Source organism: Ursus maritimus, unplaced genomic scaffold (genome assembly GCF_017311325.1).
Source record: "Ursus maritimus isolate PB19 unplaced genomic scaffold, ASM1731132v1 scaffold_12, whole genome shotgun sequence".
Taxonomy (NCBI): domain Eukaryota; kingdom Metazoa; phylum Chordata; class Mammalia; order Carnivora; family Ursidae; genus Ursus; species Ursus maritimus.
The window spans coordinates 49687418-49702242 of NW_024423564.1; the positions used below are offsets into that span (position 1 = coordinate 49687418).

General features: G+C 39.2%; 1 protein-coding gene across 1 annotated transcript in view; it reads right to left on the minus strand.

Moving 5' to 3' along the window:
• Positions 1 to 14825, minus strand: part of SGIP1 (SH3GL interacting endocytic adaptor 1) — a 195955-nt gene that overhangs the window by 36834 nt on the left and 144296 nt on the right. Inside the window, exon 16 of the mRNA XM_040627185.1 lies at positions 10353 to 10412. Coding sequence (XP_040483119.1) covers positions 10353 to 10412 — 60 coding nt within the window. The remainder of the gene's footprint in view (positions 1 to 10352; positions 10413 to 14825) is intronic.

Sequence of the window (14825 nt, forward strand, 5' to 3'; positions counted from 1 at the left end):
CCATATTTACTCACATCCTGGTGACTTAGTCCATGAGGACTCCTGTCTGCTGAAAGTCCGTGCTCTGGTAGAAATTATTGCCAGGTGCATGTTGCAAAATAGCTGAAGAACAAAATCTTAAGGGCAACCGCTCCTCCTGGTGCTCTTCTTAAATTATCTTGATGGGCCCAAATCAATCTTGGACTTAATAAATGAAGCAATGAAGGCAAAATTCTTAGCGTGTTTTAAATATTCATTAATGCCAACTATTGTTTTAGGAAACGATTATATGCATATAGTACTTTATAGTTTACAAAGGCCTTTCACAAAGGACTGACTAAAATCTCTTCAGGGTATTTATGGTGTTGATTAAATACATTCATTCCACATCCATGAAGTGGCTTAGAAATGGGAGATTCTCTTGAGTCTTGACACCACCTCTTTGAATCACTTCTTCATTCATTATGTCAGCTTTCCTCTCTGAAGGGGGTGGCCAGGGGTTCTCTCTGTCTGGGGTGGCCGGAGTCCAGAGTACAATGGATGGGCAGCCTTAATTTATGGATAGCTCTTCTTAGACGACACATAATAATAATAATGAAAAAAAAAAAAAAACTATCGCATGATGAAGGCTCGCAACTACGCAAAGGTAAAGCGGCTCCCCCCTGGTGATTCTCAGCTTCTCCATTCTTTTTCTCGGGAAGTTTGAAATTACTTGTCAAATCTGCTGAAATGCCATGATTTACAAACCCTTTAATAAAAGAGACGGTAACAGATTTTCTTCCAGCATCTCCCATCAGCATGAACACAGCACCCCGAGGAGTGTATCCCCAGCCAGATCATTAGTCTCCACGAGTCAGCTCTAATGACAGGCTCTGGTGGAGGCGGGGGGTGTACAGCAGGGAGGATGCATTCTGCTTCCAAATCATTCTCTTACTCCACAAGCAGTGGGGAGATGATTGCTCCTTGTCCCTGTTGACAAGGAGGGAGGCCACATGGCAGCTCACAGCAGATCAAGTTGCCACATGTGTGGAAGAAGGCTTGAGCGCTACACCCAAACCTTCTCCAAAGCGGGCAAAAACCATACAAAACACAGCCATGTTTACAAGCAAGGAAAGTGTGAAGTTGGAGAACAGTGCTAATAGCGAATGCTTACTGAGCTCCTCGCATGCACTGACCTCAGTACTTGACCACGTGATTGTGACTTCAACAATACGCACTAGGTGCCACGGCTATTCCAATTTCCAGAGAAGGAAACTGAGACTTAGAAAAGTTAGATAACTTACCTAAAGTCGAAAAGGTCCTGAGGCTATAATTCAGACCCGGAGGGTTAATTCCAGAGCCAATGCTTGCATACGCGCATGCGCACACAAATGCTTTTCCTCTCCATATATACATGTATATACATTCTCTTTCATTCTCTATGAATGAAACATATGCTTTTGTCTATTTATATGTGTGTGTGTGTGTGTGCTGAGAATAAACTGATATAAATTAATTGGGGACTTTATTTTTAATATCTAGGATAATACCCAATATACCTGTAGGTTAACATTTTTACATTACATAAGTTTTTATATGAGAACTCTAACTCAGCGACATTTTGTATTTCTTCAAAGCAGACTCTATGTAGACTTAAATATCACTCTCATCTTTTCCTTTGGAAGCTCTCCCTAACTTCTAGGCCAGGGTAGGTCTCCCTGCTGGGTACTTCCAAAATTCCTATCTCCTGAATATAACGATCTCTGCACGTTATTGTAACTACTTGTTTCATGTCTGACTTCTATGCTCCACGAAGGGAGAAACATGACTTTCTTGTTCACTACTGTAAACCTAAGACCTTTCATAGTACCGTGCACATAGTAAGGACTCAATAAACACTTGCGGACTGAATGAATACATCCATAGCAGTATCTGTCCCTATAGCCTATTATCAAGGCCTTATTCCACAGATTTGTTCATTGTTTTCCCGATCAGATACCTACCTATTGCAGAATTAGTAAACACAGAAAACCATAGCATTTTGCTATGTACCCATCATAGTCAATTTTGCGCGTGTTTGTGTGTGTGTGTGTGTGTACATATATACAAACATAAGAAGACAGTCCTGACTCTGGCTAAAGCACAGCGACTATGAGCACGTCGAGGCATATACATACTGGAGCTGCCATGAGGAGCATTCAAGTCAAACTCTATAATAGCTTAAAAGACAACAAATACCTTCTTTTGAACATGACGGATATGGCTATAAGTTTATTATGGGGAGAGGTAGGGAACATTACAATATTTTGCAAGAACTCCTGCTTCATGGAAAAAAAATGAAGTATCCTATAAAAAACAACTTTCTCTCTATTCATAAGCAAGGAAATACAAAATTTATTATTCAATTACTTTTAAGATTTATACAAGTCATTACATTTTTATTTGATGTACACAAGAAATACTAAAAATATCCTTAGTCTCGTATTATGTTCAGATTTCAGTGTTCATAACTGGGTGTCAGAAGGAAGAAAAAGGAGGTAGAGATTAAAGATGGTAAGACACTCAAGAAGGACACACAGCCTAAGAGGACAGACGCTTTGATGGGAAGCAGTTAGGGAAAGGAGGCAGTGCGTCATCACTATGTTGACTTGTATTTGCCATAACAGCCAACTAAAAGCTGGTATTTTCCTTCTAGGCTTGATGTCTGCAATTTTCCTATCTGGTACTTAGGTCAACAGTCATAACGAGTGCAACTGGGTCACCCAATTAGGCAATCCCTAGAGCAAAAACAACTGAGAGACGAAAGATCAGCAAAAGATCTAGGCATGTAATACATTCCACAAAAGCACAGCCACTCAATATCATGCATTAAAAATTAATCACTAATATTGTGTAGCTATTTAAAGAAAGGATAGAATAGAGAAAATGTCAAGTCACAATGTGTTCTTTTTCCAATCCGGTTCTTGAATGTAGGCATGCCCCAAAGTTAAACCCTTACCTCCATGGATTCAGTCCTTATCTCTAAGCAAATGACTCCCAAATTTGCACAATCTGTTTACTCCTAGACTCATCTACATGGAAGGTGCAGGACCTTAAAGTTGAGAGGTCCCAAAAGTAACTCAATTTTTTCTAACCAGATCTAGTCCTCTCAAAGACCCCTTTCCCCTGGTTTACAACAGCACCTTTCTCCCTGTGTTACCGGATGGAAGCTTTCACTCCCTTCCACGTCCTAGTAGATTTCAAATGTTGCTACCACGATGGTGTTTTTTATATCTCAAGATGAAGACAGTACTGTCAGTCCCTTACTGCTTCTCTCTAACTGCTTCAGTAAATCCCCAAATTTCGTCAGTCAACGCAAGTGCCTGTGCCTCCAGAAGTTATCCCAGATTCTTCCGGGTTAACGTCTATCCACTATTCATGCATTTCCAGCACTTTTTTACATTCTTTTATAACTGTTGCTATAGTATGCCTTTAGTAGGAAGAGCCCGTCTCCTCCATTTCTTGGGAATTCCTAGAAGGCAGAAACATCTTTTTCCCTCCATCACTCCTGCACAGGGGCTTAGAGCTCTGAGGACGTCATGGAAGTAACCACTGAATGAAGGAACCCATGCGTGGGTATTCTTTACGTTTTCTCTTCTATTCATCATTGACCATAGTTCCCTTTTCCTGCTCCGGGAAACAATTTAACCTATGCTTCAGGTTTTAAAATTGTCTACACATAGCAACTCCTCTTTCTGGGGGTTTGTGCTGATCTCATCAGTTCTCTATTTGGTAACTCCAGTCAGATGGGAAATGCTATTATATAATCTACTTCTGTACCCAGGCATGTGTAATTCAAACTCAGGGTTCATCTCCTGGGCTGGGGAGTAAAAGTCTTCAATCCTGAACAGAGCAAGGCCATCTAACATTATATATAAATTTTAAAGAGAGAGAGAAAGGGGTGGGGGAAGCTCAGAGGGAAAGGGAGAGAATCTTAAGCAGGTTCCATACCCCACACGGTACCCGACGTGAGGCTTGATCTCACAACCCTGAGATTGTGACCTGAGCCAAAATCAACAGTTAGTTGCTTAACTGAATGAGCCAGCCAGGTGCCCCTAACATTTATATATTTTAAAGGTATTGAATGACTCATTTTCTTTTGAGTGAGGGACACATTCAGAAACAACTGTGCATTTAGGACTGTTACAGTCCTAGGTGAGTCTGATGGGGATACAAGAGAAAACTCCCAGGCTTAGTCACTACCAGAGATCCGAGAGATTACTTTGGAGACCAGGAAAATAGCAGACATAATAAACAAATGCATCTTGGGTACAGAACCCAAGCTAGGCTTCTGGAGATCTTCCAGTTCAGTGAACACATCAAGGCACTAGAAGGGCAGCATACTTAGGGTGTGGAAACTCCGTGTCCCTTCTCCCAAACCTTGCCCTAGGTATGTCTTTCATTTGGCTGTTCCTGAGGCGTAACCTTTATAATAAACAGGTAATAGAATGTAAAGTTCAGTTCTGTGAGCTGTTTGCAAATTACTAAACCCAAGACGGGGGTTTGTAAGAACCCTCAATTTATAACTGGTCAATCAGAAGGACAGGTGACAGCCTGGGATGTGTAATTGGCATCTGAAGTGGGGAGGGGGCAGTCTTGTAGGACTGAGGCCTTAGCCTGTGGGGTCTGCACTAACTCCAGGTTGTTAGTGTCAGCACTGTTGGGGTAAGGGGGAAACCGCATACACGTGGTGTAAGAAGTGCTGTGAGTAGTGGAGAGAAAGAGGTTTCTCCTTCACTGACTTCCTGGCTCATTTCCAGCACACCAGCCATACAGTAAACATGAGTGAGACAGGGCAACTGCCTTAAAGAGCAAGAACCCAAGTGAAATATCAGCAGATTGGTCAATCTAGAGATTTTCAGAACCGGGTAACTCGTGTCTTAGGAAGCAGCAATGTGAATTCTGAAACCCTTGGTAGATGTGCTTGGCAGAACACTTTGCTGGTTCAGTCTCACTTGGATCTTAACAAGCTTAGGCTATTCATAAAAACTCTGTGGCCTTAGTTATTACTAGAAAGGATTTTACATTTTATATTTACCATACAGTTTACATATAAATATTCAGAATGCCTAGGGAGTGTGATTTTCATATTTTTAATGAAGATGGACTGCTTTTTATGTTTCTATAGATTTTTTTCTTAACCTGGTCGTATGTAACACTGTGATTTGCAGTGGTAGGGACTCAATAACTTTATTAAATTGTTGACTGAAAAGGGTCTCCTTATGGTGGGGTGGGGACAATTAGTAGAAACTTCCCATTGGAAGAATATTGTGAATCTAGCAAAATAGTTGCTCCCCAGAAAACAGGTCACGCCTTCCAATTTTCCTCTTCCCAGTGACTCTCAGATGAAGAAATTAATATCCTCCAGTCATATGTGAAAAATTCGACCTGTTGGCTTCTTACAGGATGTGATTACTATGTCAGGGTAAGGAAAGTTGAGTGGTCCATGCCTATGATTATGTCTTACCGATGATCAAGTAGGGATATTTAAAACCCTGCTGAAGGAGGTCAGAAGTTTAAAATGTCCAAGAGTGAATTCTTTTCACATAGACAACATAATTCCAAGGAGGAAATGTAGCTGCTGTTGTAGAGACAATTAAAGTCATTATAGAAACATGTTTTTCCTCCAGGGGGTCTAGAAAAGAACTTGAATGTCAGCTAGTGCCAGTGCACTGAGCATGGGGTGGGCAGAAGACCAGAGGTCTCAGTGAGGTCAAAGACAAGGTATAGTCAGGGGAATGGAGAGCTGGAAGGTCAGGAGATTCAGGGAAACCCACCAGAACCCCCGACCTCAAAGGGCTGTTGCGAAGACTGAATGAGGTCATGTGTGCAGAGCAGAGCATCATCCTAGGTCTCCAGCTAGGCCACCAGGATTCAAATTCCCACTGTGCCCCTTCCTGGCTGAGGGATCCTGCAAAGGTTACTTATTTTCTCTGAGTCTTAATTTCTTCATCAGTGAGTGGTGCAGATGAAATGACATAATAGTGGAGCGTACTTTGCACATATTAAAGCACTCAGATAATTTTTATTATGACCCATTACTTTTATACCCTCAGGTTCCCCTATTTAAAATTGCAATCTCCAATATACTCCACTGGGAGTATATTTCCCTATTTTATTTTTCTCTGGAGAACTTACTAACATCTCCATGTGATATATTTTACTTATTTATCTTCTTATTTTTGACTTTCCACATTAGAATGTAAGCTCCATGGCGACAGGAATATCTTTCGGTTTTGCTTCCTACTGGGGAGTGCTTACAGAGTACTAGCACACAGTACTCCTCAATACATATTTGTTAAATGAAAAAAAAAATCATTGCCTAATCTAGTCCTTGGTGTACAGAAAGGATGAAAAATTGTTGGTTATGAAATAGCCAAAATGACCCTTGCCAGTGGGGACCACTTCCAAGATGTGGCCAGAGGTGTGGATTACCGAGTAGCATGGAGAGAAAGTGTGTTGGAGCTGAAGAAGTCAAAGAGGCCCCAGAACCAGGGTGTTGGATGGGCCATCCGCATCAATCTATGTCACAGGATAAGTCGAGGAAGCAAGGTGAAGAAGAGGGTGAAAGGGGGCTTCCCGCATGTCTAAGCCTGTAGTTACACGCAGAGGAATGCTCTGCAGGTCAGCGGTGGCCAGCAAGAAGGAGCGGTAGGAGGTGGAATGATCAGGTGGGCGGCACAGCAGGAGGGGGTCTGGAAGTGGCAACAGGGAATTGGGAGAACTCAAACAGTGCCTAGTAGTCCCATGACATATGGCCCACAGAAGACTGGAGAACTTTCCAGGGAGAGTGCTACAGAAGTGATGGTCTCTGAAGAGAGCTGGGATTCAGTTAAGGAAACAGGTGGGCGAGGTTGGCAGAGAGCCTGCGAATGTAGAGGAGGGTGTTGCTAAGGATGTGACATTCCTGAAGGCGTGAGAGGGTAAGAGCAATAGCAGGAGCGCAGAACAGTCTAGAGATGAGTGTGCCAGAGCCTGTAGGCACATAGGATGGAGATGATATTCAGACACAAGGACACTTAAGAATGGTTGCAGGGGTTTTTGTTTGTTTGTTTTTCGTTACCAGGTACAAGATGATTTTGTTGTGAAATAAGCTAATCAAGGACAGGGACAGCATGTTTCTGGAAATATCTTCATGTTAAAATGCTCTAGGGAACTGTTCAAATGTCTAATAATCACATCTTCTACTTGTCATGGAAATATCTATCCCTTCCTTCCATTTCAGAAGAATACTTGATAGCTCCAATAGGATATACTCTTGGATGAATTAATTGAAGTTATTACCTCTTGCAACTTTAGTATTTTTAAAACCCAACTTAAATAGGTTAAGATATTACTGAAATTGTTTATCACAGTGAAATACTAAGAAAAGCTTTAAAACTCTTGTGGGTTAGAACTGTTGTTTAACACTTTTCTATCTTTCAAATTTGGAAGTATGAAGCATATCACATTTATCTCCAAATAAATTCATAAGCCAATGTTCATTAGTTAGTTGGTTGGTTAGTGGCTCAAACACTTACTGAGTAACTATAATGCCTAGAGCACTATAAGAACGAAGCAATGAGTGAGACCAGCTAAGGTGTTGAACACTATAAAAACACTATTTAGATGACAATAAATAATGATTTAAAAGCTGTTTAGAACAGGTGAATAATTTGACCTGGGAATCTTCCGTATTCCCTGAATGAAGAATTGAAGAAAATGATAGTATGAATAATAACAGATGTGGGTAAAACCAGACTGCCCTAGAAGAATATGCTAGAAGTGCTATTCAATAGAACATGTTGAATGACAGCCCTTTGGAGTTCCAAATTTGGGTAGGGCACTATTCTCAAGGCAATTTCGATGTCACTTATCGTCACAGCAGAAAAAAAAAAAAATCCTTCCAGCTTGCACTAGCTAAAAATACCTGAGGCTAATGTACACAAATGGTGAAAATAAACCTTCTCCATTCTTTTTTTTTTTTTTAAAGGTTTTATTTATTTATTTATTTATTTATTTATTTATTTATTTATGGTGTGCAGAGTAAAGGGGGAGAGGCAGAGCGGGAGGGAGAAGGACAAGCAGACTCTGCACCGAGCACAGAGCCAATGTGGGGCTCAATCTCATGAGCCTGAGATCATGACCTAAGCTGAAAGGAAGACGCTTAACCGACTGAGCCATCCAGGCACCCCACCCTTCTCCATTCTTAAAACAGAGCCATTCTTGCTCAGGTGGCAATGTTTAGTTTCTCCTAAGTCCTGAAGTTCATTTTAATGTACTTTTATCTGCATAAGCATTTCTTAATGAGATAAGTAGGGGCATATATTTGTGATATGGCTGCTCCCATAGCCCCTCGGGAAGCCCTTTCTATACTCCCCTGACTTGCACAAAGTGAAGGTAACACGGTACTAGAGATTCTGATTTATTTCTATTAAAACACCTCCTCGCATGACTTTCTTGGGTTAAATCAAGATGCTTATGAAATTCAGATCTTACTAATTAGAATGGCTATGTCACCAACTTTAGACACCTAATATTACATTTTATATTTTATATTTTCCTAAAATGAAAAATTGTAGTTCACAGTGTTATTCCACACAGTTATTAATACTTATATTTGATTGATAATATATATTTAAAAAAGAACCCAACAACCTAACATTGTCTTTAGATAGGTATCTTCAAAAAAAGTCTCTCTCTCTCTATTTAAAGAAACCCAAACTCCAACACAAGCAAATGAGCCAATAGATACTCTAAGACCGAAACAAACAGAAACGACAAAAACCATCGAAGTTGTTTTTTTGTGGAGTCCCAATTACTTGAGGCAGGGTTGGCAGTAGAGTGCTGTTCACTTTCCTGGATAACACAGGGTAAACTAGTCTGCTGTGGCCAGCCTGAACCAGAGAGAGGGCCTTTACAGATGCAGGTGTTTGCTGTACTTTGGGATTACCAACCTATTCAACTGTAGCTTCTCCTTTTGAGATGTGATCAGTAAAAAAACACCTGGGCAGTTTTTAATTCCATCTGATTCAAAGAGAAAGTTTAGAAGGTCATAAGTTGTGGATTTTGCATCTCGGTTTTTACAAAAGTAATGACCCGAGGTGATGAAGGCTTCTGACATCATGTGGGAAACATGCATCCTTCCCTGAAGATTACCTCTCCACCTGTCCTCCACCTGAGCCAGGACAGGACATCAGGTATTTGGAAAGCTTTAAATCAGATCATTCTTTTCTGCTGCTACCCAAGCTATTCCAAGCTAAGGACTTCCACCTCTAGGACCATCTTGCCAGGAAAATTCACCCCTGAGAGAAAAAAGCCACACCTCACAAGCTACTTAAATATCACTATCAGTCATTCCGATTTTTAAAATTGCGATAAAACACACACTCAAGTTAGGAAAGTGCTTTTCGTTGTCATGAAACACAAGACAAGTTCAATGTTTAGATTCAACTCTAGAGTAGAATATATTTTGGCCAACTTCTGATCCTAGGAGAAATTTAGCTATTTAAAATGGTAGAAAGTAGAGGCTTACATGATCAATATTTATGGGTGAGGCGGCCCACAATTATATTAAATTACTTAAATTTTCCCCACAATTAGCTTAAATAGGACTTTTTATCAAATGCCTGACCTGTTAAAATGATTTAGAATTTAAATATAAAACAGAAGAATGCTAATCCTTAATTCAGAATATAACAAATTATCCAACATTGAGGTTAAATATCTGACATTATATTTATGTAAATTCACCTTAATCTTCTAAAATGGCAAGTCCAGCGATAGTTGTCCATTTTTCTACAGCCATGTCAGTTGCAATTTCAGTAGATGCAAATAGAATTTACTACAATACTCCTTTTTGCTCTTTTCCTCATTTTTCTGATCTCCTATGCAGCATTCCTTGTCATAAGAATATGTAAATATATTTATGTTTTACAGTAATGGATGTCGTATCTGAAATATTAGTTATCCAAAACAAAATTAAATGCCGATTCCAACCAAAAAGTCCTTACATTTGTCGTATTGCATTTGCAAAAGAGTCAGGAAAGAGCCCTGGTTGACAGAGTTAAGTTCCTTGGTCAAAAAAGGTGTTTGTTTGCTTTTTTTTTTTTTTTCAATTTAACACAGTTAGTTAAGTAACCAATATTGACTGCAAATTGGCTTGATTTTTTTTTAAATATGAAAAATTGAAGATCCCATACAAACCAAATTCATGTCATATTTTCTTTAGTATTTCATATTTTCTAAGTAGCCATAGCATTTGTATATAGAAGGTGAGACCAGGTCTTTTGAAGAGAACTGGGATTTGGAAATGCAGATGGGAAAAAAAGCATGAGGGGTATCAATTAGTATCTGGTATGCTATGTACTACTTACCTTCAAAAGTCAAATAAAACTTTCCTCTGTCAAACCAAACGAGGGAAGGCTGTTCATTCTCTGTATGGCCAGGAGTTGAAGCGGGATGGGAAAGGTTAAGGAGAGGGAGAGAGAAGGACACAGTATGAGTTACAGGTCATTAATCTCACTATGGGGGAGGGAGGAGGCACTGCATGCCATTAGCGTGCAGGAAAAAGGGAAGGCTGGCAATCTATGTTTTGGTTTTTGTTTTTAGTTCGGGAAACAGAAAGCAAAAGCAAAGCTATGGAGGCCTAAAGGGATGGGCACGTGTTGTTGGTAGCTTGATACTCGGTGCTTGCGCGCATGGAGCGGAAGTCTTCCTGGCCATGCAGGGGCGTCAGCATATTTTAACTGCACTAGTTAGGGCAAACGGTCATTCAGCAATTGCTGTATCCATATCATCTTCAATGTCATCCCCTTCTATATTTTCAAAAAGATAAACTCGGAGTTATGGGTTACATCAAACTTAGCTTAGGTTTTAAATGACAACAGCATTGCATATCAATTTAAAGTTCATGGAAGATTCACACATCTTCCGTCCCCTCCCCTGGAATCACCTTAGGCATCCAGACACAAACACCCTTTACCTATGTACCAAAGAGAAAACAAGATTACTGACGGTGTTCTATTATATTTTAAATCAAAAAGCAGTCACCGGACATGTAATTCTGAGCAGTTAAATTATTCCTTCCTTTGGAAATTCACAAAGCAATGGCATCTCACCTTTTTCAAACCTTTTGAGAAACTGTCATGCAACCTGCTGCTTTTTAATATGTTCACTTCAAAAGAAAAATTGGTGGCATGAGTTCCATGATGAACAATAAATAGACAGGGTGCTTCTGAGAGGCACCAGACACTCATGAGGTGACTAGCATGTCCATGAGGTTTATAGCGTTCAGACGGCATAATGGCTTGGATTTTTAACGGCTAGATATCTAGAGATCACTCGGCTAGCACCATACCTGCCAGCGTTTCACAGCGCCTTTCAAACGAGGGCAGTTTGTCATAAAAAACATCATCTTCTGACACTACGAACCAAAGAAATATAAAGGAATGGAGAACAAAAGCACAAATACAAATCCCAAATGAAATCAAGTACACTTCGCTGATTGAAACACAGGAATGATATTAATGGAAAAAGGAAACAAAACGTAAGACACTGGGATAACGATGATAGGGTACAAAAAAAGTGATGTGCTCATTTTATGATGGTTCTATGAGAAAAAATTTAAAATTTTAAAATGCCAGGTTTTAACATCTGTGAATTTGGCTGAAGTCAGCTCCATGGAAGAAATCACGCCACAACTCCTGTTCAGGGAGTTGTTAAAGGCACTATCATTAGTAATTGACTTGTGTGAGTGCATTTCACTCAGACACAGTTCTCGAGTGTCCAGACATATGCCCATCAATAGAACCTCTTGGGACACAGGATCACTCAGAATATACCTTCTCCCTGCCCCAGTGGGCAGGAGTAAGCTTTCAACAAGACCGTAAAAAAGCAACAGTGTAAATCTGAGGTCGCTGAATGAAGTATCCCATTTCAAACTCATCAGTACCCAAATTCAATTTGCCTTGCACCCGTCTTTAGTAGTTATGGTCTGTTAATTTTGGGCAACATTACTGTAATTCCATCTTTGGCTACGGTATCCAGCTATGGCCAAACGTCTTTGTAAATTGATCACAACAGTTGCTCTGGACCCCAACAGTTTCAGATCTTTTGCACATGATCTTCCTCCTCACCAACTAACAAATACAGGTAATTGGAGTTCTATTCTATGTGATCAAAAAAAAAAAAAAATGCTCGATTCCACAGGTCATAAGAGTGTTATTACAACTTAAATAAAAAACTGAATAAAATCTGTACAAAGACCCATAAGGGAGAATCCTCCCTACAATGTAGAGAAGATAAGGAAGTTGATGAGGGTAGTAAAATTATTCTGTAAATAATGTTTCTTGGAAAAAACATTCTACTGGCTTGCTTCCTAGACTTAGGAAGTAAAGCAGGAAAAGTACATCTTTGTCAATTTTTAAGGTTCTAGGATAACACCTGTCAATCAGTTTTTGTTATATAAGTGGCTTCCTTGGTGGCTAGAACAAGTTATGCAATGCCTAAAATATCTATAGGAGAGGAACAGGACATGGCACTAAGAAGGACACTCCATAATCTGTCCAGAAAATAGGAAGCAAAACAGTTACATTGGCAGTAACTGAATGTTACAATACCCTTTCATACCTGTTAGTGGGAAATGATGGAGGATATTTCTTTCCTTTGAAGAACTAACTTCGTATTTACAATTTCCTTAAAATGAGGAGCCTCCATCATGATGAGCACTGAGTAATGTATAGAATTGTTGATCACTATAGTGTACACCTGAAACTAATATAACACTGTATGTTAACTATAGTGGGGTTAAAAGTTAAAAAAAAAAAAAAACTTAAAAAAAAAAAGAATAGAAGGCAAGTATTCACATACAAAAAAAAAAAAAAAAAACCAAACACAAAAAAACCCCATGAGCTTCCAATACTGCCAATTTGTTTTTTGAACTGAAGTTACAAAAGAATAATTCATAGGCTGAATAACACGCTCATAATTTTTTTATGGTGGTTGTGGACATTGAGGGCTTTGAAGAAAACATCCTAACTAAATTGGGGAACTTAAAGATGAATTATTGGATAGCTCTGCGCTTGCTTTAAATAAGGACAACACTCAAATTAAGTACAGAAGAAAAAATTTCCTTAGGAACTAACCATGGAAATTGCCTCAAATTGATCTGGGATGGGGAAGCCAGAACTAGAGACAGGTCTTTCCAAAAAAAAAAAAAAAAAAAATAGTAGAAAGAAAAAAAAAAGACTAAAATTAAATTTGGGAATTTTTAGTTGAGATCAGGAATATCCATCTCCAAAGGTTTTTCTGTGCAGAGTAATTGGCAGCAATAAAAGTATTTTTAAAAGAATGTTTATCCAATTTGGAATTGCCACCCAGCCTGAAGAGACAAAGACTTGGATAAAATGTTGTAAGATTTAGATGCGACAGCTAATATTCCAGTACTGAATATAAATCACTTTTGCTTGGAGTTCTACACCAAAGGAAACATCAAAATCCACCTAGTGCTCCCTTTGGTGCCTACAAATGGTTACTTTTCATTCATTCAGATTTCTGAGAGGATGTTAAAGATGCAGTTGATATTGCATAATTAACAGTGAAGGAATATAAATAACAATATATTTAATAATATATATTTTTTCATTTAACAATGAAAAATTGTCTTTATGGTATTCTTACTGCATTGAGGTACCAAAGAAAGATTTTGCAAACATCTAAAAAAAAACCCTTGACTCTTACCCATAGAGATAAGAAAAAAGTAAGAAAAATGGATATTTAAATTAGAGGTATCTCTGTTTATCTCTAAATGTCTAAGAGTTTGTTTCTTAGAATAATTTTAAACATTTTCTCTATTCCCATAATATTAATAGGCTTTTCCCCCCAAAATCAAATAGTGAAGGTCTTACTAGTGCAAAAGGAGTGTGCTGTATTTCATTGATTCTGATATGTGCACTTTTTCACATTTTAACATCTCTAGATTTGGAATGGGTCTTAAAATTAATGTGATAAGAAAGCACTGCATCTCAGCTTACTTGGCAGTTTTCCCCTCCCTTTCTTAGTCATATATAAAATAATACTGTATCTTCTGACGGAAGGCGTCCTAAATTCCGTGACATACAGTTGCAGAGGGGTTCTTCATTATTTGAGCGTGGTGATGCACACGGAATGTACTATTTTCAGGTGTGGCATCAGATTTGTGATTTTATAATCATAGCGTTCATGCAAGATTTTATGTCCACTAAGTGTTTTGGGGGCATATTCTTACAGGAATTGTTGCATAGGAAGATTAGACTTGCTCTTAAAAGTTTAGTCCTTGAATCACGTTAAACTTTGCAGTAAGCAAGTACAAATAAAAATATGTACAAAGTTTCCACCGCACTTGCCCCAGTTTGGGCTCGGATGTCATAGGAAATGTCAAAAAATATTGTGTGGGAGGAGGGAAATGTTGAGCCACCGATCTCAAAAATTTGCTGCTGAAATTCTCTATCCCCCGCAAGCCATTTGACGGCATAAAGTTGACATTCCAAGTCAGGCATGAATAGTCAGCCCCTTGGCGCTGAACAGCCAAAGCGCATCCTCTCCAAAAAGAGATAAACAGCAACACACAGGAGCTGCTGGGCAGCCATCTGACAAGGCGTCTACTTCAGAGAGAAGTGGCTGTCAAGTGACTCCCAGCAGCGGGAAGTAAAGAACAAGAGAGTGAGGAAGAGGAAAACCAAAAAAACAAACAAAAAACAAAAAACAAAAAAAACCAGAACCAAACAAATTAAATCAGAATGCTCCTCAGCAATGAAGCAATGTGAGTATCCCCTCAGGTGGCTGTATTTTTTTTTTTAACCCCCTCTGGC